The sequence below is a fragment of the Oncorhynchus mykiss genome, chromosome 24 (assembly GCF_013265735.2).
Source record: "Oncorhynchus mykiss isolate Arlee chromosome 24, USDA_OmykA_1.1, whole genome shotgun sequence".
Classification (NCBI taxonomy): Eukaryota; Metazoa; Chordata; class Actinopteri; order Salmoniformes; family Salmonidae; genus Oncorhynchus; species Oncorhynchus mykiss.
The window spans coordinates 36,189,337-36,210,814 of NC_048588.1; the positions used below are offsets into that span (position 1 = coordinate 36,189,337).

The window sequence follows — 21,478 nt, forward strand, 5'->3', positions numbered from 1 at the left end:
AATCAGTCATAGAGCCCATTGCCCTTTATGGTTGTGAGGTCTGGGGTCCAGCTCACCAACCAAGAATTCACAAAATCGGACAAACATGAAATTGAGACTCTGCATGCAGAATTCTGCAAAAATGTGGCTCTTTGGCTCTGTTCACAAACACAAACACACCAAATCATGAGAAAACAAAAGATAATTACTTGACACATTGGAAATAATTAACAAAAAAACAGAGCAAACTAGAATGCTATTTGGCCCTAAACAGAGAGTACACAGCGGCAGAATACCTGACTACTGTGACTGACCCAAACTTAAGGAAAGCTTTGACTATGTACAGACTCAGTGAGCATAGCCTTGCTATTGAGAAAGGCCGCCGTAGGCAGACCTGGCTCTCAAGAGAAGACAGGCTATGTGCACACTGCCCACAAAATGAGGTGGAAACTGAGCTGCACTTCCTAACCTCCGGCCAAATGTATGACCATATTAGAGACACATATTTCCCTCAGATTACACAGATCCACAAATAATTCCAAAACAAACCCAATTTTGATAAACTCCCATATCTACTGGGTGAAATACCACAGTGTGCCATCACAGCAGCAAGATGTGTGACCTGTTGCCACAAGAAAAGGGCAACCAGTGAAGAACAAACACCATTGTTAATACAGCCATTTTTATTGTTTACTTCACTTTTGTAGATCTTCTACTGCACTTGCTTTGGCAATGTTAACATATGTTTCCCATGCCAATAAAGCCCCTTGAATTGAATTGAGAGAGAGAACGAGGGAGAGAGAGAGATGCCAGTCCTGCCCCTTACATACTGTATATCCCAGAGGGCTCCATGGTGTTGCCCCAAGCTGCCCAAGCAACACTCGTTTTGTGGGAAAGTGACCCTACTGGAGCTGATAAGTGTGACGTGCTGTAGCCGGGCCTCAATAACGAACTGACTATCCATGGTATCAACATGATAGTTTTGAGGACTGACTATTCATGATATCAACATTATAGTTTTGAGGACTGACTATCCATGATATCAACATGATAGTTTTGAGGACTGACTATCCATGGTATCAACATGATAGTTTTGAGGACTGACTATCCATGGTATCAACATGATAGTTTTGAGGACTGACTATCCATGGTATCAACATGATAGTTTTGAGGACTGACTATCCATGATATCAACATGATAGTTTTGAGGACTGACTATCCATGATATCAACATTATAGTTTTGAGGACTGACTATCCATGGTATCAACATGATAGTTTTGAGGACTGACTATCCATGATATCAACATGATAGTTTTGAGGACTGACTATCCATGATATCAACATTATAGTTTTGAGGACTGACTATCCATGATATCAACATGATAGTTTTGAGGACTGACTCTCCATGATATCAACATGATAGTTTTGAGGACTGACTATCCATGATATCAACATGATAGTTTTGAGGACTGACTCTCCATGATATCAACATGATAGTTTTAACCATGTTTTTACATATACTTGTTAACAAACATTGGCTTAAAACAAGCTTCCCACTGGGCACAGATGGCAATTTTTAATTGAAATGACTAGGAAACAATGTTGATTCAACCAATATGTGCCCATTGTGTCTATTCTTCAAGAATTAAGGAGTACATATCATGAATTTATACGTCCAAAATTAGAGTCAATCTTCCATATCTCCCCTCTAATGGTCATGGGAAGGTTTTGGGAAGGTAAGGTGATCTTAGATCCAAAATTAGAGTCAATCTTCCATATCTCCCCTCTAATGGTCATGGGAAGGTTTTGGGAAGGTAAGGTGATCTTAGATCCAAAATTAGAGTCAATCTTCCATATCTCCCCTCTAATGGTCATGGGAAGGTTTTGGGAAGGTAAGGTGATCTTAGATCACTGCCATCGGTGAGACACCTTCTGTTTATGCCCACTAATCAACTTTGAAGGCCAAAGTCCCATAGGGCGGCTCACAATCGGCCCAATGTCGTCCGGGGTTTGGCAGGTGTAGGCCGTCATTGTAAATAAGAATTTGTTCTTAACTGACTTGCCTAGGTAAATAAAGGTTCAATTTTTAATACATTTTTTTTAAATACGTTGTTTTCTCAGCCCTGTCTGTGTGTCCTCTGGCAGCTGGGTCATGTTGGATATTTCAGAAGACTGGCTGATACATCAATCAAACTGCTCGCTTGTTGTCCTCTCTCCTCTTCTTCTCCTCTTCTCCTCCTCTTCTCCTCCTCTCTCCTCTTCTCTTCTCTCCTCTTCTCCTCTTCTCTCTTCTCTCCTCTTCTCTCCTCCTCTCCTCCTCTCTCCTCTTCCCCTCTCCTCCTCTCTCCTCTTCACTCCTCCTCTCATCCTCTCTCCTCTTCTCTCCTCCTCTCTCCTCTTCTCCTCCTCTTCTCCTCCTCTCTCCTCTTCTCTTCTCTCCTCTTCTCTCTTCTCTCTTCTCTCCTCTTCTCTCCTCCTCTCCTCCTCTCTCCTCTTCTCCTCTCCTCCTCTCTCCTCTTCACTCCTCTTCTCCTCTCCTCCTCTCTCCTCTTCTCTCCTCTTCTCCTCTTCTCTCCTCTTCTCCTCTTCTCCTCTTCACTCCTCTTCTCCTCTCCTCTTCTCTCCTCTCCTCTTCTCTCCTCTTCTCTCCTCTTCTCTCCTCTTCCCTTCTGTTCTCTTCTCTCCTCTCCTCCTCTCTCTTCTCTCCTTCCTCTCTTCTTCTCTTATTTTAGCCTTATTTTCTCTACTCTCATCTTCCCTTCTATAAAATACACCACCATTGATCATTTTGTTCTCAATCAATGTTTCCATAATGGATTCTTGCTGAGGCGGGAAAAATGTATGTGTATGCTTCCTGCCCCTGTGTGCTTCCTGCTTGTGCGTACATGGGTCAGTGTGTGTGTAGTGTAGAAATATTATGGCATGGGAAACATTTGGGAGAAATGTGGAAGTAATTTAGCTGCCGTTGGCCCCTGGCCCCTCTCCACTCTTTCTTAGCAGCACCTTGATGCCTATCTCCACACATTAACAAGGTAATGGGGCTGTGTGAGGAGGAAGCTCTTTAGAGGCAATACCAGGACCTTCCCTGGAGTCGCTTTGCTTTACTGGCAAGACAAGACAACTTCCACATAGTGCACTTCACCAACACTTACTGAATAGACAAGCTCTCAACATCCTGCATACATAACCACAACCTTACTGAGTAGATCTTTCTACTCCCAGCGCGATTAGTTAATATATTCCCATGTGCTAACCTGAATCCTTTTAACAGTTGAACGCCCAGGAGGAGCTTCGTGAAAATGAGGGAGGATTTTAAAGAATATTAACATCCATTTAGGAGGAATTATTCAGCTGTCAATCAAGTATTACTTATTACGTTATAGGTTATCCTTGCTAAGAGTTTTGTAGGGTTTAGTATCAACAGTTCCATTATTCAACACCTCTCCTATCTAGCTCTCATCGCCTCTCCTTCCCCCTCAGCTCTCTCTTCCTCTCCTCCTCCCTCAGCTCTCCCTTCCTCCCTCAGCTCTCCCTTCCTCTCTTCCTACCTCAGCTCTCCCTTCCTCTCTTCCTACCTCAGCTCTCCCTTCCTCTCTTCCTACCTCAGCTCTCCCTTCCTCCCTCAGCTCTCCCTTCTTGTCTTCCTCCCTCAGCTCTCCCTTCCTGTCTTCCTCCCTCAGCTCTCCCTTCCTCTCCTCCTCCCTCAGCTCTCCCTTCCTCTCCTCCTCCCTCAGCTCTCCCTTCCTTTCCTCCTCCCTCAGCTCTCCCTTCCTCTCTTCCCACCTCAGCTCTCCCTTCCCCTCCTCCTCCCCCAGCTCTCCCTTCCTCTCCTCCTCCCTCAGCTCTCCCTTCCTCTCCTCCTCCCTCAGCTCTCCCTTCCTCTCCTCCTCCCTAAGCTCTCCCTTCCTCTCCTCCTCCCTCAGCTCTCCCTTCCTCTCCTCCTCCCTCAGCTCTCCCTTCCTCTCCTCCTCTCTAAGCTCTCCCTTCCTCTCCTCCTCTCTAAGCTCTCGCTTTCTCTCCTTCCCTGGGTTCTCCTTTCCATTTCTCTCTCTCTGTCCTTCTCTACCAACCCTCTCTCCCTCTCTCCTCCAATCTGTATTTCCTCTCTTCTCAGTTGAAGTGATAAAACAGCACCATATCCCCCATGTGGTGTAATGTTTGACTCTTACAGTGAGAGGGAACGATGAGTAATGTGACTGCCTATGGCTGTTCTGAGAGCAGACGGAAGCCAGACAGTCACCATTGACCCCTAGGCGGTTCGGGAGATCCGTACCTGATCCTGGACCTGTCAGTTTGTCTGTTTCCTAAGGGCATCTATCTGAACAGTCTGTAGTTGTCGTGTCCTGATGATGTGTGGAACAACAGTCTGTAGTTGTCGTGTCCTGATGATGTGTGGAACAACAGTCTGTAGTTGTCGTGTCCTTGGCCAGATGATGTGTGGATCAACAGTCTGTAGTTGTGTCCTGGTGATGTGTGGAACAACAGTCTGTAGTTGTCGTGTCCTGATGATGTGTGGATCAACAGTCTGTAGTCGTTGTGTCCTGATGATGTGTGGATCAACAGTCTGTAGTTGTCGTGTCCTGATGATGTGTGGATCAACGGTCTGTAGTTGTGTCCTGATGATGTGTGGAACAACAGTCTGTAGTTGTCGTGTCCTGATGATGTGTGGAACAACAGTCTGTAGTTGTGTCCTGATGATGTGTGGAACAACAGTCTGTAGTTGTCGTGTCCTGATGATGTGTGGATCAACAGTCTGTAGTTGTCGTGTCCTGATGATGTGTGGATCAACAGTCTGTAGTTGTCGTGTCCTGATGATGTGTGGATCAACAGTCTGTAGTTGTCGTGTCCTGATGATGTGTGGATCAACAGTCTGTAGTTGTCGTGTCCTGATGATGTGTGGATCAACAGTCTGTAGTTGTTGTGTCCTGATGTGTAGATCAACAGTCTGTAGTTGTCGTGTCCTGATGATGTGTGGATCAACGGTCTGTAGTTGTCGTGTCCTGATGATGTGTGGAACAACAGTCTGTAGTTGTCGTGTCCTGATGATGTGTGGAACAACAGTCTGTAGTTGTCATGTCCTGATGATGTGTGGATCAACAGTCTGTAGTTGTCGTGTCCTGATGATGTGTGGAACAACAGTCTGTAGTTGTGTCCTGGTGATGTGTGGAACAACAGTCTGTAGTTGTTGTGTCCTGATGATGTGTGGAACAACAGTCTGTAGTTGTGTCCTGGTGATGTGTGGAACAACAGTCTGTAGTTGTGTCCTGATGATGTGTGGATCAACAGTCTGTAGTTGTCGTGTCCTGATGATGTGTGGAACAACAGTCTGTAGTTGTGTCCTGGTGATGTGTGGAACAACAGTCTGTAGTTGTTGTGTCCTGATGATGTGTGGAACAACAGTCTGTAGTCGTTGTGTCCTGATGATGTGTGGATCAACAGTCTGTAGTCGTTGTGTCCTGATGATGTGTGGAACAACAGTCTGTAGTTGTCGTGTCCTGATGATGTGTGGAACAACAGTCTGTAGTCGTTGTGTCCTGATGATGTGTAGATCAACAGTCTGTAGTTGTCGTGTCCTGATGATGTGTGGATCAACGGTCTGTAGTTGTGTCCTGATGATGTGTAGATCAACAGTCTGTAGTTGTGTCCTGATGATGTGTGGAACAACAGTCTGTAGTTGTTGTGTCCTGATGATGTGTAGATCAACAGTCTGTAGTTGTCGTGTCCTGATGATGTGTGGAACAACAGTCTGTAGTTGTCGTGTCCTGATGATGTGTGGAACAACAGTCTGTAGTTGTTGTGTCCTGATGATGTGTGGATCAACAGTCTGTAGTTGTCGTGTCCTGATGATGTGTGGATCAACAGTCTGTAGTCGTTGTGTCCTGATGATGTGTGGAACAACAGTCTGTAGTTGTCGTGTCCTGGGCCAGATGATGTGTGGAACAACAGTCTGTAGTTGTTGTGTCCTGATGATGTGTGGAACAACAGTCTGTAGTTGTCGTGTCCTGATGATGTGTGGATCAACAGTCTGTAGTCGTTGTGTCCTGATGATGTGTGGAACAACAGTCTGTAGTTGTCGTGTCCTGATGATGTGTGGATCAACAGTCTGTAGTTGTCGTGTCCTGATGATGTGTGGAACAACAGTCTGTAGTTGTCGTGTCCTGATGATGTGTGGATCAACAGTCTGTAGTTGTCGTGTCCTGATGATGTGTGGATCAACAGTCTGTAGTTGTCGTGTCCTGATGATGTGTGGATCAACAGTCTGTAGTTGTCGTGTCCTGATGATGTGTGGAACAACAGTCTGTAGTTGTCGTGTCCTGATGATGTGTGGATCAACAGTCTGTAGTTGTCGTGTCCTGATGATGTGTGGATGTTTTGTCTGTGAAGCAGTCTGGATTGTAAACTGATGAACCGTTGCATTCTGAGAGTATGAGAGAATGACAGAGTGTGTGTGTGTGTGCGAGCGAGCGAGAGAGAGAGCATGAGAGAAGGAACGTCCAAGTCTCATTGGCCCTGTTATGACAGCCCCTGGCTTGCTGAGCTGGTAATGTCATGTGACTGGATGGGTCCCTTCTAATGACTCCATAGATATTATGATGAAGTCAGTCATCCAGTCAGTCACTACAGAGCCTGCCCACTGGGCACAGACGTCGTTTCAACGTCTAGTTTTGATTTACATTTGGTTGAGTTGTCAACTAGCATGAATTCAACGTAAAATCAACCAAAAATCTCACCAAGTCTTTGGATCTAGGTTAAAAGTGAGGCGAAAAAATACACAAGTCCCTTATGTAGATGACTTTTTGCAAATCCAATAGTTTTCCACGTTGATTCAACGTCATCACATTACATTTATTGGTTGAAATGATATGGCAAACAACGTTGGGTCAACCAGTTTTTGCCCAGCGGGGGTGGCTTTGGTCCTGGGCATGCTTTAGATGCATCCTCTATAATAACATCCTCTATAATATAATACCGTGCTACTAACCTCTAAGTTCTGGGTTCATACGCGTTAAGACGAAGAGATGAGCTCCACCCTCTTTCTTTGCATGTTACGGGCAAGTCTATTGGCCAAACGTCCCCTCCCCTTACGAAATATGAAAGATGCAAAATCGTCATTGGTCCAAATAACCAGTGATGAAAAGCCCAAGCACCAGAACTATTGTCGCTTGTTAGCTATGTTGCCCATAGTATAGATATATATAACCATAGTGTAGATCTATGGTTCTCTGATCTCTGCTCTAGCAACTTTTCGGTTACTGGCCCAACGCTCTAATCACTAGGCTACCTGCCTCCTCTACACTCTAACCACTAGGCTACCTGCCTCCTCTACATTCTAACCACTAGGCTACCTGCCTCCTCTACACTCTAACCACTAGGCTACCTGCCTCCTCTACACTCTAACCACTAGGCTACCTGCCTCCTCTACACTCTAACCACTAGGCTACCTGCCTCCTCTACACTCTAACCACTAGGCTACCTGCCTCCTCTACGCTCTAACCACTAGGCTAACTGCCTCCTCTACACTCTAACCACTAGGCTACCTGCCTCCTCTACACTCTAACCACTAGGCTACCTGCCTCCCCATTTTATGCAGAAATCCAGGTAATTCCAAAGGGTTCACAAACTTTTTCTTGCCGCTATATTATAACCATAGTCCTGATCTATGGTGCCGAATTTCTGCCCGCGAGCGATTACCGTAGTACTAGCACACTTGGAAAACCAATCAAGCACTTGGAGATCAACTGATTCATTGAATTATCTTTGTTAATATTGGGCTGTAACAAAAGCCTGCACATCTTGTGAGACATCAGGACTAGAATTGCAGAACACTGTTTTGGAGTCTAGGTTTGGTTGTGAGTGGTCAGTAGGCTGGCATGTGGATGAGAAATTCCGTATGGTCTCGCTGTGGAGAGCTGGGCATCCTTGGCATCCTGGTTTGGGCACAGAGCGTTCAGCGCCTCCCGCTCCTGTTGCCAGCGATTGCCGACCACATGCTGGTCCTGGGCAGACACAGCACAGACTGCTGGGATACGGCCAGCCCTGGGAGGCTGTCTATGACATGACACCCTACCAGATAGACACGCATAATGTACACTCGCTGACACTGCCCACCCCTCTGTGTATCTTGGGGAAGTGACAGCATTCTCTTTCCTGTGTCTGTCTCTCTTGTGGGCTGCGTGCCTTAGCAAAGAGGATGGTCCAATGCGCGCACACACACACACACGCACGCACGCACGCACACACACTCACACACACGCACACGCACCGCACACTGCGCGTGCTCCATGAACCTCAAGCATCTTCAATAGAGCTCAGCGGCTGCTTTATCCAATAGTATTAATGAATATAGAGCTTGTTGGCTGTTTTATCCAATAGTATTAATGAATGTAGAGCTCGGCGGCTGCTTTATCCAATAGTATTGAATGAATCAATGCATAGATAATACATAGTTGAAACATTAAATTAAAACATGCTGAATTATTCACAACCAGGTCAGCAACAGGAGAAACGTTGTACTATAACACACAGGGGTTTATCTTTACACTACACACATCTTGCCCTCCAGCTAACTCTGCTGTGTATAACACATTGAGATGTTGTACTATAACACACAGGGGTTTATCTTGGAAGAGAGGATGGGAAATTCAATAAGTAATAAAATATGTGATTTATATTTAGTTAAGAGATGGCTGTAGAACTATGTTATAGTGATTTATATTTAGTCAAGAGATGGCTGTATAACTACACTGTAGTGATTTATATTTAGTCAAGAGATGGCTGTATAACTACACTGTAGTGATTTATATTTAGTCAAGAGATGGCTGTAGAACTACACTATAGTGATGTGTATTTAGTCCAGAGATGGCTGTATAACTACACTGTAGTGATTTATATTTAGTCAAGAGATGGCTGTAGAACTACACTATAGTGATTTAAATTTCGTTAAGAGATGGCTGTAGAACTACACTATAGTGATGTGTATTTAGTCCAGAGATGGCTGTAGAACTACACTGTAGTGTATGTTATGATTGTGGATATTACTTAGAGGACCCGTTGTATCTGATAAGTGATGCGGGTGAGGTTATGACGTCATTAGGACATACCTCCTATTGCCACAGCCTGTTTCTCTATTCCTACTTCTATAGTTAGGTATCTGTAATACATGATCTGTAATACATTATCCGTAATACATGATCTGTAATACATTATCTGTAATACATTATCTGTAATACATTATCCGTAAGACACATGATGCACAACAGGAACCTACAGTATTTATGCAACAAGAAATATTAATGGAAAAATACTTTCCACAGCTGTGTGTGTGTGTGTGTGTGTGTGTGTGTGTGTGTGTGTGTGTGTGTGTGTGTGTGTGTGTGTGTGTGTGTGTGTGTGTGTGTGTGTGTGTGTGTGTGTGTGTGTGTGTGTGTGTGAACTTCTATATATTCTCTCTGTTGTTTGACTCAACCGTCTGAGGATCTATGGTGATCAGATTACTGTCTGTCTGTCTGTCTGTCTGTCTGTCTGTGTGAACTTCTATATATTCTCTCTGTTGTTTGACTCAACCGTCTGAGGATCTATGGTGATCAGGTTACAGTCTGTCTTCAGAGACTCATTTACATAATAATTTACATAATCATATAGTGCCTGTTACATCCTGGTTCATATTCAGTAATTATATACAGATGTAGGATTTTAATTTGAGCCTGTTTGCTACAGCAGGAAAATAATCCTGCAGCAACAGTAAATGTGAATTATTATGTGGATTATAAGTAATGGACATTTGTAAGGGTTGAAGACTGAAATGTAAATGTGGAAATGACAAAAAAATCAGAATCCTTTTTTCAAAACCCAAATACAATACAAGTTATGCCGCAACAGGGTGATCAAATTAAGATCCTACATCTGCAGTGGATCATAGTGCAGGATCTTCACATGGTACCAAATTAACGCTCATTCTCTTGATGTTAAACACACAAACCTTGTATAAAATATGTTGAATTTGTACCTTTTTAATAAAACAACGTCAGATCTTCAACATTATAGCCACTATCAGAAGAAGAAAAACAACAGGCTGGGCAGCACCTCCTACTGGAGAATGTATCTATCTACAGATACTCTTTGGTCTCCCATCGAGTGATTTAACCAAGCCCTTGCCCTGCCCTCCTTAGCGATGATATTTGTCACTGACAACTACAAATGTACTATTGTGAGAATGATTGTTGAGAGATCTCCACTTTAAAAAAAAAAACTAAATAGATTTATTGTTGCTGTCAAGGTCATTCTAAAGGGTAGGTTTAACAGAGCAAATGAAATGTCACCATAGTTTTACCAGTTTAGTATCATCACTAATATTATTTATGCCTGTATAACATTTACAAAGTCATCAACAGCCGTTGTTTCAATTCAGCCCAGGGTTCAAGTTTAAGATGGTCTTCAAGGAAGTAGGGTTTCAGATGTTTTCTGAAAGATGGGCAGGGACTTCCGCTGTCCTGACTTTAGGGGGAAGCTTGTTCCCCCGTTGGGGTGCCCGGACAAAGAGCTTTGACTGGGCTGATCGGGAACTGCCCTCCTGTAAGGGTGGGAGGGCCAAGAGACCAAAGGTGGCGGAACAGAGTGCTCGGGTTGGGGTGTAGAGTTTGACCTCAGGCTAGGGTGTAGGGTTTGACCTCAAGCTAGGGTGTAGGGTTTGACCTCAGGCTAGGGTGTAGGGTTTGACCATAACCTGATTTTTTTTCCTTTAACTTAGATTCTTGGTTGAGATGGAGATGTGAATCCATCTCCTTCAAATGTTGATATTTGGTTGCGTTGACAACCAAACACAATTCATCATCCCTTTTGAAATACACTAAATGACCCATTAACTTGTTGACAAAGTATTTGTTGGGATTCACGTCTCCAACTCATCCAAAACTAAAAGTTAAATAATGGGATTTAGCCAGTGGCTCAGATGGAACTATCCAAGCAGTAGATATACATGTCCTTTAAAATGTTGATATCTGGTTGTGGTGTCAACTTAACACATTTCAATATTACTTTAAACACAGTAAATAGCCTAAAGTTAAGGCTGTCTTATTAAACTAATGTCACATTCAACCTTAAAATATGGCCATGTGACTGTTATTCATTGTAAGGTTACTGTAACTATAAAGGTCTACTTATGTAGTAGTGTATGTTCAATATAACATTTCAAAGGTCGTAGGTCAGTGGGAGATGTTCACAATCTGCGCAGAATCTCCAACAGCATTGATCACTGGCTCTATGTACGTTTAATGTACTCTCAACCAGCTGCAATCCAGGTGATTTTGTTCTGCTATTGAATGAAGCACAGTGATAATGCATTCATGCAGTAAATCCTATAACTAAATTAAATCTGACATTTTAACTCTCATTTGAACTTTGTTGTGCTTTTAAATGGTTGAATGTGCAGTGATAACTCATTTAGATGATAACTAAACCCCCCCCAAAAAATCAGACATGGTTATTCCATTGGAATCTGGTTGTGCTTTCAGATGGTTGAAAACATAGTGATAACTCATAGTGATAACTCATAGTGATAACTCATAGTGAAAACATAGTGATAACTCATAGTGATAACTCATAGTGAAAACATAGTGATAACTCATAGTGATAACTCATAGTGAAAACATAGTGATAACTCATTGTATATTCAGCTAACTTTTGGCTGTCTTTTTGAGTGGGTGTATATAGGTTGTAATCTCATTGATCAACGTCTCAACCAAATATTAGCGAATGATCCACGTTGAAATGACGCGTCTCGATTACCCCATTGTGGGAACAAGTAGATTAGTTGATATGACGTGTCTCGATTACCCCATTGTGGGAACAAGTAGATTAGTTGATATGATCTGTGTCCAATGGGCAGGTGTTCTTGTTTTGCCAGTAAAGTGAAGTGTGTCTGTTTGCAGAACTTGACAAAAACATGACTCCTCTGAGAATTTAAACAGGAAAATGTCGTTTGTTTGTTTATTTAGCGCAATACCTTGTTACTGTAATAACTACAGTATTAAGGACTACGTAATTAAATCCAATCCCAAAAACACATTGTTACTGTAATAACTACAGTATAGAGGACTACGTAATTAAATCCTATCCCAAAAACACATTGTTACTGTAATAACTACAGTATAAAGGACTACGTAATTAAATCCTATCCCAAAAACTCAGATCATTCCAAGAAAAATAAATAGAACGAGACTCCATATCTTTGTGTTGCCATGGTGTCATTGTGTTGCCATGGTGTCTTTATGTTGCCGTGGTGTCTTTGTGTTGCCGTGGTGTCATTACGTTGCCATGGTGTCATTACATTGCCATGTTGTCATTACGTTGCCATGGTGTCATTACGTTGCCATGGTGTCATTATGTTGCCATGGTGTCATTATGTTGCCATGGTGTCTTAATGTTGCCATGGTGTCATTATGTTGCCATGGTGTCATTACAGATCCCAACATACTTCCTCTGTAGGTTGTGGTTCCACTATAAGTGCTGCGTTAGCTTTCACACAACAGAACTTTGCCTTTCTCTGCTGTGATGCTTACACTACCTCCACATGTTGGTATAGATTATCTCTGGCTCACGTTCATGACATGAAGACTCGTCTCTGTGGCGCGTGTTTATGACACAGTAATGACTCCAGATCCCAAGGGGGGGGGGGGGTTAAGGGTGCACCCATCCTGCCCCTGGATGAAGGGTAAGAGCTGATATAACCCTGGGTCAGAACAGAGAACAGAGAGAGAGAGAGAGGGTCATTTGACTTCTGTGCCCTAACCAAACCCCCCCTGAACTGAACACTCCATATCGGTCTGTACATATATCACCCCCATACACCCTACTGTACCGATACTCAGTGCAATTGCTCTTATCACAAGGAGCTAATTGGGTTCATTTTGGTCTCACTGAAGTGGCTAGATAAACAGTACTGAGAATGTGGGAAGATTCATTACAAAGGAATGTGTTTGGTTGAGCCCTTGATTGGTGCTTCTGTTTGTGGATGCTTATACCAATGGTAAACCAACACTTTGGACCCCCCCCCCCCCCCCCCCCCCCCCCCGCCCCCCACACACACACCCTCACACCTAAACCCTGCCTGTCCTATTTCAGACCATAAACCTCAACGGCAGCCAGTGGAACCCTGTGTACAGTGGTTAAACCATGATGTAGGGAAGCCAGAACCGTTTCAGCTCCTTTTGTTGTTGCAATGACTAGTTATTTATGACTCCTAGTTGTCCATGGCATTCTACATCATTAGGTTTGTGTGGCCAGATGTGTCTGTGGAATGGGGAACATTCCGGAACACTTCTGTTCTTGACATTCTATAACAGAACATTCTATTTACAGGCTACACTCCTAGACTAACGTTCCTCTGTGCATGTCATGTAGTTTACTCAGAGGTGACCAGATTATTATATAAATGGTGTCCTGAGTACCCCATTGACCAGATTATTATACAAGTGGTGTCCTGAGTACCCCATTGACCAGATTATTATATAAGTGGTGTCCTGAGTACCCCATTGACCAGATTATTATACAAGTGGTGTCCTGAGTACCCCATTGACCAGATTATTATATAAGTGGTGTCCTGAGTACCCCATTGACCAGATTATTATATAAATGGTGTCCTGAGTACCCCATTGACCAGATTATTATATAAGTGGTGTCCTGAGTACCCCATTGACCAGATTATTATATAAGTGGTGTCCTGAGTACCCCATTGACCAGATTATTATACAAATGGTGTCTCGATTACCCCATTGTGGGAACCAGTAGATTAGTTGATATGATCTTGACTTTTCTCTCAAAACAATTAAATGCCAATAAAACCTATTGGATTCATTCATACCCCTCAGAATGTTGCTGTTGAAAGTCTGTGTGTGTGTGTGTGTGTGTGTGTGTGTGTGTTGGAGAGAAAGAGGGAAAGACGATGTTTAGTCTGCCTGAGTGTGATTTAATGAAGAAAATATTTAAGAATAGCTAATAAATTCCTGGATATTGGTTTACGGCTATTGTTCTTTTGTGTGTCTTTTGGCTTCCCAGTAGTGGTGGTATTAACCCACTGCCAGGAGAGGGTGTGTGTGTGTGTGTGTGTGTGTGTGTGTGTCTGTCATCTCCTCTCTCCTCTCTCTCTCTCTCGTTGCAGAGTACATGAACTGCACCGGCTTCACTGACATGAACAGCAGACTGAACTACATCGAGTCCAAGGTAAGAAGGCATGACATGGGGAAAAGAGAACAGAGGACATGGAAGAAAGATGGCTGGTTGAAGATGATGACGACGATTAAGAAAATTATGATTATGATGGACGGAAGATTACATGTCACATCAGTATATTTAATCTGACCCTGGCTCTTTTGTTATTCCAGATTAAACTGCTAGACGGGGCAGGTTCACCATCACCATCCTTCAACAACTCAACGGAGGGTTCCAGTGATAACGAGGTGTACACCCCTAACCCCACCCCCATAGGCCCTCCATCCTACCTGGAGCCAGGTAATACCCCTAACCCCTCCCCCATAGGCCCTCCATCCTACCTGGAGCCAGGTAACACCCCTAACCCCTCCCCCATATAGGCCCTCCATCCTACCTGGAGCCAGGTAACACCCCTAACCCCTCCCCCATATAGGCCCTCCATCCTACCTGGAGCCAGGTAACACCCCTAACCCCACCCCCATAGGCCCTCCATCCTACCTGGAGCCAGGTAACACCCCTAACCCCTCCCCCATAGGCCCTCCATCCTACCTGGAGCCAGGTAACACCCCTAACCCCTCCCCAATAGGCCCTCCATCCTACCTGGAGCCAGGTAACACCCCTAACCCCACCCCCATAGGCCCTCCATCCTACCTGGAGCCAGGTAACACCCCTAACCCCACCCCCATAGGCCCTCCATCCTACCTGGAGCCAGGTAACACCCCTAACCCCACCCCCATAGGCCCTCCATCCTACCTGGAGCCAGGTAACACCCCTAACCCCACCCCCATAGGCCCTCCATCCTACCTGCAGTAAGGTAACACCCCTAACCCCTCCCCCATAGGCCCTCCATCCTATCTGCAGTAAGGTAACACCCCTAACCCCTCCCCCATAGGCCCTCCATCCTACCTGCAGTCATACATCACCTCTGGGGAGGTTACCTCTCAACATGGTAAACACATTGTTCTGGTTCCTGTCCATAGGAGGAAGAGGACCACCGGGGCCAATCGGATCACCAGGTATTCCAGGCCCAGCTGGCGAGGCAGGGGTTCCAGGACAGACCGGACCGACAGGTGATCCATCCTAATATTCCTCAGATGGGAATGCATGACATTTGTTCTGGTTTTTCAACATTGTGTCTTGAGTCAGAAGATTCCGCCTGCGAGCGTTGCATAGGAGTGACGGCGCCTGACGTAAGACCATGCATGTTCAGGTCATTTATCTTCAATGTCGGAATGCCTATTGTTGTGAGATGATATGTCCCCTCTCTGATTCCCAGGGCCAATGGGAGAGCGAGGAAGACCAGGAGAGATCGGTTTTCCAGGCCTCCCCGGACCTCCAGGCCCTCCAAGGCCACGTCACTCCCCTACCCAGCCGAGGGGTGACATGTTCGGGTTCGACGAGCAGGGTGAGTGGACCCCCCCCCCCCCCACACACACACACACACACACACAACCACCATCATCACCATCTCAGCCTCAGTAGATGGTATTGTTTTCTATGAGCTCTTCCTGTCAACTACGATTGGAACACTGGCCAAGGACCAATGAAAGCAGAACAAGGGCAGAATATATGTTCATATCCAAGAAGGAGAAGCAATTAATTAGAACCACTGAGAGGGCCTCAGAGTATATGTCCTCCTCAAAATAGCCGTGTTTGCTTCAGTCTGTAACAAAGACATCACATTAGTAGTTAAAATGCATCAGGTGGTTATTCACCAGGGTCAAAATGTCTCATGTACAGAATTCCTACAACAGGAAATACTGGGTTGAATGAAGTTGATTGTTTCCTTGTGTGTCCACATTCATACTGCAGCTGCTAACAGCTACCATGGGTCTCTATGGCCACGCAGCTGCTAACAGCTACCATGGGTCTCTATGGCCACGCAGCTGCTAACAGCTACCATGGGTCTCTATGACCACGCAGCTGCTAACAGCTACCATGGGTCTCTATGTCCACATAGCTGTTAACAGGTACCATGGGTCTCTATGGCCACGCAGCTGCTAACCGCTACCATGGGTCTCTATGGCCACGCAGCTGCTAACAGCTACCATGTGTCTCTATGGCCATGCAGCTGCTAACCGCTACCTTGTGTCTCTATGGCCACGCAGCTGTTAACCGCTACCATGGGTCTCATTGGCCACGCAGCTGCTAACAGCTACCATGGGTCTCTATGACCACGCAGCTGCTAACAGCCACCATGGGTCTCTATGGCCACGCAGCTGCTAACAGCTACCTTGTGTCTCTATGGCCACGCAGCTGCTAACAGCTACCATGGGTCTCTATGGCCACGCAGCTGCTAACAGCTACCATGGGTCTCTATGGCCACGCAGCTGCTAACAGCTACCATGGGTCTCTATGGCCACGCAGCTGCTAACAGCTACCATGTGTCTCTATGGCCACGCAGCTGCTAACAACTACCATGTGTCTCTATGGCCACGCAGCTGCTAACAGGTACCATGTGTCTCTATGGCCACGCAGCTGCTAACCTCTACCATGTGTCTCTATGGCCACGCAGCTGCTAACAGCTACCATGTGTCTCTATGGCCACGCAGCTGCTAACAGCTACCATGTGTCTCTATGGCCACGCAGCTGCTAACAACTACCATGTGTCTCTATGGCCACGCAGCTGCTAACAGCTACCATGGGTCTCTATGGCCACGCAGCTGCTAACAGCTACCATGTGTCTCTATGGCCACGCAGCTGCTAACAGCTACCATGTGTCTCTATGGCCACGCAGCTGCTAACAGCTACCATGTGTCTCTATGGCCACGCAGCTGCTAACAGGTATCTCTATTTCACAGAAAATACCTATTCTAGACTTTAAACTGAAATATTATGTGATTAATTCATACCAGGGCCGGTATCTAAATACAAACTGTTTTCCATGGATGAGTTTGTGATGGTGACTAGAATGGGTCAGACAAGGCAAACACAGGTTAATGTGCCATAGTTCAACACTGGGGGGCAGTGCAGGCTGACTGGGGTTACCAGTATTTGGCCAAACTGCAAAATCAAAAGTTTAATTTTAGGGTTAGGCATAAGGTTAGCAGTGTGGTTAAGATTGGGGTTAAGATTAGGGTTAAGATTAGGGTTAAGATTGGGGTTAAGATTGGGGTTTAGATTGGGGTTTAAGTTTAGTGTGGGTCTTGGTCTAGATCTGGGTCTGTTGAGAGGAGAGGAGAGGAGAGGAGAAGAGAAGAGAAGAGAAGAGAGGAGAAGAGAGGAGAAGAGAGGAGAAGAGAGGAGAAGAGAGGAGAGGAGAGGAGAGGAGAAGAGAAGAGAAGAGAAGAGAAGAGAAGAGAAGAGAAGAGGAGAGGAGAGGAGAGGAGAGGAGAGGAGAGGAGAGGAGAGGAGAGGAGAGGAGAGGCTGTGTTAGCTGCTTGAGCCAGCTGGCTGTAAATCACAGCTCATTTGTAAACTGTCAGCACAGCAGTCTGGAAACTCAGAACCAGCCAGGAGCCAAATCCCAGGCCCGTATAGAGAGGGGATGGAGGCAAGGCTCTGCCACTCATAGGCCCTCCTGATGTGGCTAGAGGGAAACTGCAGCAGCAGCTGGAATTAGTTCCAGACGGACGGATGATTCCACCAGTGCACTTTACCTTAGTTTTAGTTAAGTGTGCTGGCCGGGGTTGGGGATGTTTGGGTTAACGCTTACAGTTAGGGTGAAGAGGAAGTGATTCGGGTTTATGACAACACATACTAGACAGGACAACACATACTAGACAGGACAACACATACTAGACAGGACAACACATACACACAGGACAACACATACTAGACAGGGCAACACATACACACAGGACAACACATACTAGACAGGACAACACATATACACAGGACAACACATACTAGACAGGGCAACACATACTAGACAGGACAACACATACTAGACAGGACAACACATACTAGACAGGACAACACATACACACAGGACAACACATACTAGACAGGACAACACATACTAGACAGGACAACACATACACACAGGACAACACATACTAGACAGGACAACACATACACACAGGACAACACATACTAGACAGGACAACACATACTAGACAGGACAGCACATACTAGACAGGACAACACATACTAGACAGGACAACACATACTAGACAGGACAACACATACTAGACAGGACAGCACATACTAGACAGGACAGCACATACTAGACAGGACAACACATACTAGACAGGACAACACATACTAGACAGGACAACACCTACTAGACAGGACAACACATACTAGACAGGACAACACCTACTAGACAGGACAACACATACTAGACAGGACAACACATACTAGACAGGACAACACATACTAGACAGGACAACACATACTAGACAGGACAGCACATACTAGACAGATGCATATATGAATAGAAATGTACTTTAAAAGTACTTTACCCTAGCAGTTTGCCCAAGCAGTTTGCCCTAGCAGTTTGCCCTAGCAACACACACACACACACACACACACACACACACACACACACACACACACACAGACAAACACACAGACAAACACACACACACTACAAGGGGGAAGTGTTGGGTCAGAGGTCCTACAAACTTTAATGAAACACCATTGAGATTTTACAGCAAAGTGGTACAACAGTGGAGGCTTCTCAGAGGAGGAAAGGGAGGACCATCTTCCTCAGTGAATTTCATAGAAATAAAAATTGTAAACATTTAAAAAGTTATTCCTTTTTAGATAAAACTATACTAAATATATTCACGTCACCAAATAATTGATTTAAAACACACTGTTTTGCAATTAAACTCTACAGTAGACTCAACAGCACCCTCTAGGGTAGCACCATGGTGTAGCTGGAGGACAGCTTGCTTCCGTCCTCCTCTGGGTACATTGATTTCAAATTAGAGTGTATCATGTAGTAGCCTAAACCTACCGCTGTTACATCGAACTGGGTGAATGGAATATGAATGACAGTCATCCAATATGCTGTAATGCTGTAAATTTAACATCACTGACCGCCTCTGTGGTACAACTTCGGTAAATACTGTATTTCTTGTCTGTGTTTTAATCAGAGGAAACACCTCTTCCTCCAGCTCTTCCTGAGTTCGTAGCCGGCCCTCCCGGTCCACCTGGTCCCCTTGGACCCCCAGGTACAACTTCATTTCTGTGTGTATCTGTGTCCCTGCAGGTATGTGTCCCTGCAGGTTTGTGTCCCTGCAAGTGTGTGTCCCTGCAGGTGTGTGTCCCTGCAGGTGGGTGTCCCCCTGCAGGTGTGTGTTTGTATCAGTGTTTTTCTCTCTAAGAACTACAAGTACCATCAACACGAATATGTTCTGGAACTGTTTCTGTGACATCACAGGTCCCCCTGGACCAATCGGACCAGCAGGAGTTCCAGGTCTCCCAGGGCGAGATGTGAGTACCAAATAGTCTAGTATAATGTCAGAGATGTTACTATGGTCACAGTCAGGTCAACATTACATAGCAGAGATGTTACTATGTTTACGGTCAGGTCAACATTACATAGCAGAGATGTTACTATGGTTACGGTCAGGTCAACATTACATAGCAGAAATGTTACTATGGTCACGGTCAGGTCAACAATACATAGCAGAGATGTTACTATGGTCACGGTCAGGTCAACATTACATAGCAGAGATGTTACTATGGTTACGATCAGGTCAACATTACATAGTAGAGATGTTACTATGGTCAAGGTCAACGTTACATAGCAGAGATGTTACTATGGTCAAGGTCAACATTACATAGCAGAGATGTTACTATGGTCAAGGTCAACATTACATAGCAGAAATGTTACTATGGTCACGGTCAGGTCAACATTACATAGTAGAGATGTTACTATGGTCACGGTCAACATTACATAGCAGAGATGTTACTATGGTCAAGGTCAACATTACATAGCAGAGATGTTACTATGGTTAAGGTCAACATTACATAGCAGAGATGTTACTATGGTCAAGGTCAACATTACATAGCAGAGATGTTACTATGGTCAAGGTCAACATTACATAGCAGAGATGTTACTATGGTCACGGTCAGGTCAACATTACATAGCAGAGATGTTACTATGGTTACGGTCAGGTCAACATTACATAGCAGAGATGTTACTATGGTCACGGTCAACATTACATAGCAGAAATGTTACTATGGTCAAGGTCAGGTCAACATTACATAGCAGAAATGTTACTATTGTCAAGGTCAACATTACATAGCAGAGATGTTACTATGGTCAAGGTCAGGTCAACAATACATAGCAGAGATGTTACTATGGTCAAGGTCAGGTCAACATTACATAGCAGAAATGTTACTATTGTCAAGGTCAACATTACATAGCAGAGATGTTACTATGGTCAAGGTCAACATTACATAGCAGAGATGTTACTATGGTCAAGGTCAACATTACATAGCATAGATGTTACTATGGTTACGGTCAGATCAACATTACATAGCAGAGATGTTACTATGGTCAAGGTCAACATTACATAGCATAGATGTTACTATGGTTACGGTCAGATCAACATTACATAGCAGAGATGTTACTATGGTCACGGTCAACATTACATAGCAGAAATGTTACTATGGTCAAGGTCAACATTACATAGCAGAGATGTTACTATGGTCAAGGTCAACATTACATAGCAGAGATGTTACTATGGTCACGGTCAACATTACATAGCAGAGATGTTACTATGGTCAAGGTCAACATTACATAGCAGAGATGTTACTATGGTCAAGGTCAGGTCAACATTACATAGCAGAGATGTTACTATGGTCACGGTCAACATTACATAGCAGAGATGTTACTATTGTCAAGGTCAACATTACATAGCAGAGATGTTACTATGGTCAAGGTCAGGTCAACATTACATAGCAGAGATGTTACTATGGTCACGGTCAACATTACATAGCAGAGATGTTACTATTGTCAAGGTCAACATTACATAGCAGAGATGTTACTATGGTCAAGGTCAACATTACATAGCAGAGATGTTACTATGGTCACGGTCAGGTCAACATTACATAGCAGAGATGTTACTATGGTTACGGTCAGGTCAACATTACATAGTAGAGATGTTACTATGGTCACGGTCAGGTCAACATTACATAGCAGAGATGTTACTATGGTCACGGTCAGGTCAACATTACATAGCAGAGATGTTACTATGGTTACGGTCAGGTCAACATTACATAGTAGAGATGTTACTATGGTCAAGGTCAACATTACATAGCAGAGATGTTACTATGGTCACGGTCAACATTACATAGCAGAGATGTTACTATGGTCACAGTCAACATTACATA

General features: G+C 44.5%; 1 protein-coding gene across 4 annotated transcripts in view; it reads left to right on the forward strand.

Annotated features, from left to right (window-relative positions):
• LOC110503252 (collagen alpha-1(XXVI) chain) overlaps nt 1–21,478 on the forward strand; it is a 37,772-nt gene that overhangs the window by 8,778 nt on the left and 7,516 nt on the right. For all 4 annotated transcript variants that reach the window (XM_036961993.1, XM_036961995.1, XM_036961996.1 and 1 more), the window contains exons 4-9: nt 14,136–14,197; nt 14,359–14,485; nt 15,166–15,255; nt 15,462–15,590; nt 19,231–19,308; nt 19,518–19,570. In XM_036961993.1, the coding sequence (XP_036817888.1) occupies nt 14,136–14,197; nt 14,359–14,485; nt 15,166–15,255; nt 15,462–15,590; nt 19,231–19,308; nt 19,518–19,570 (539 nt within the window). The remainder of the gene's footprint in view (nt 1–14,135; nt 14,198–14,358; nt 14,486–15,165; nt 15,256–15,461; nt 15,591–19,230; nt 19,309–19,517; nt 19,571–21,478) is intronic.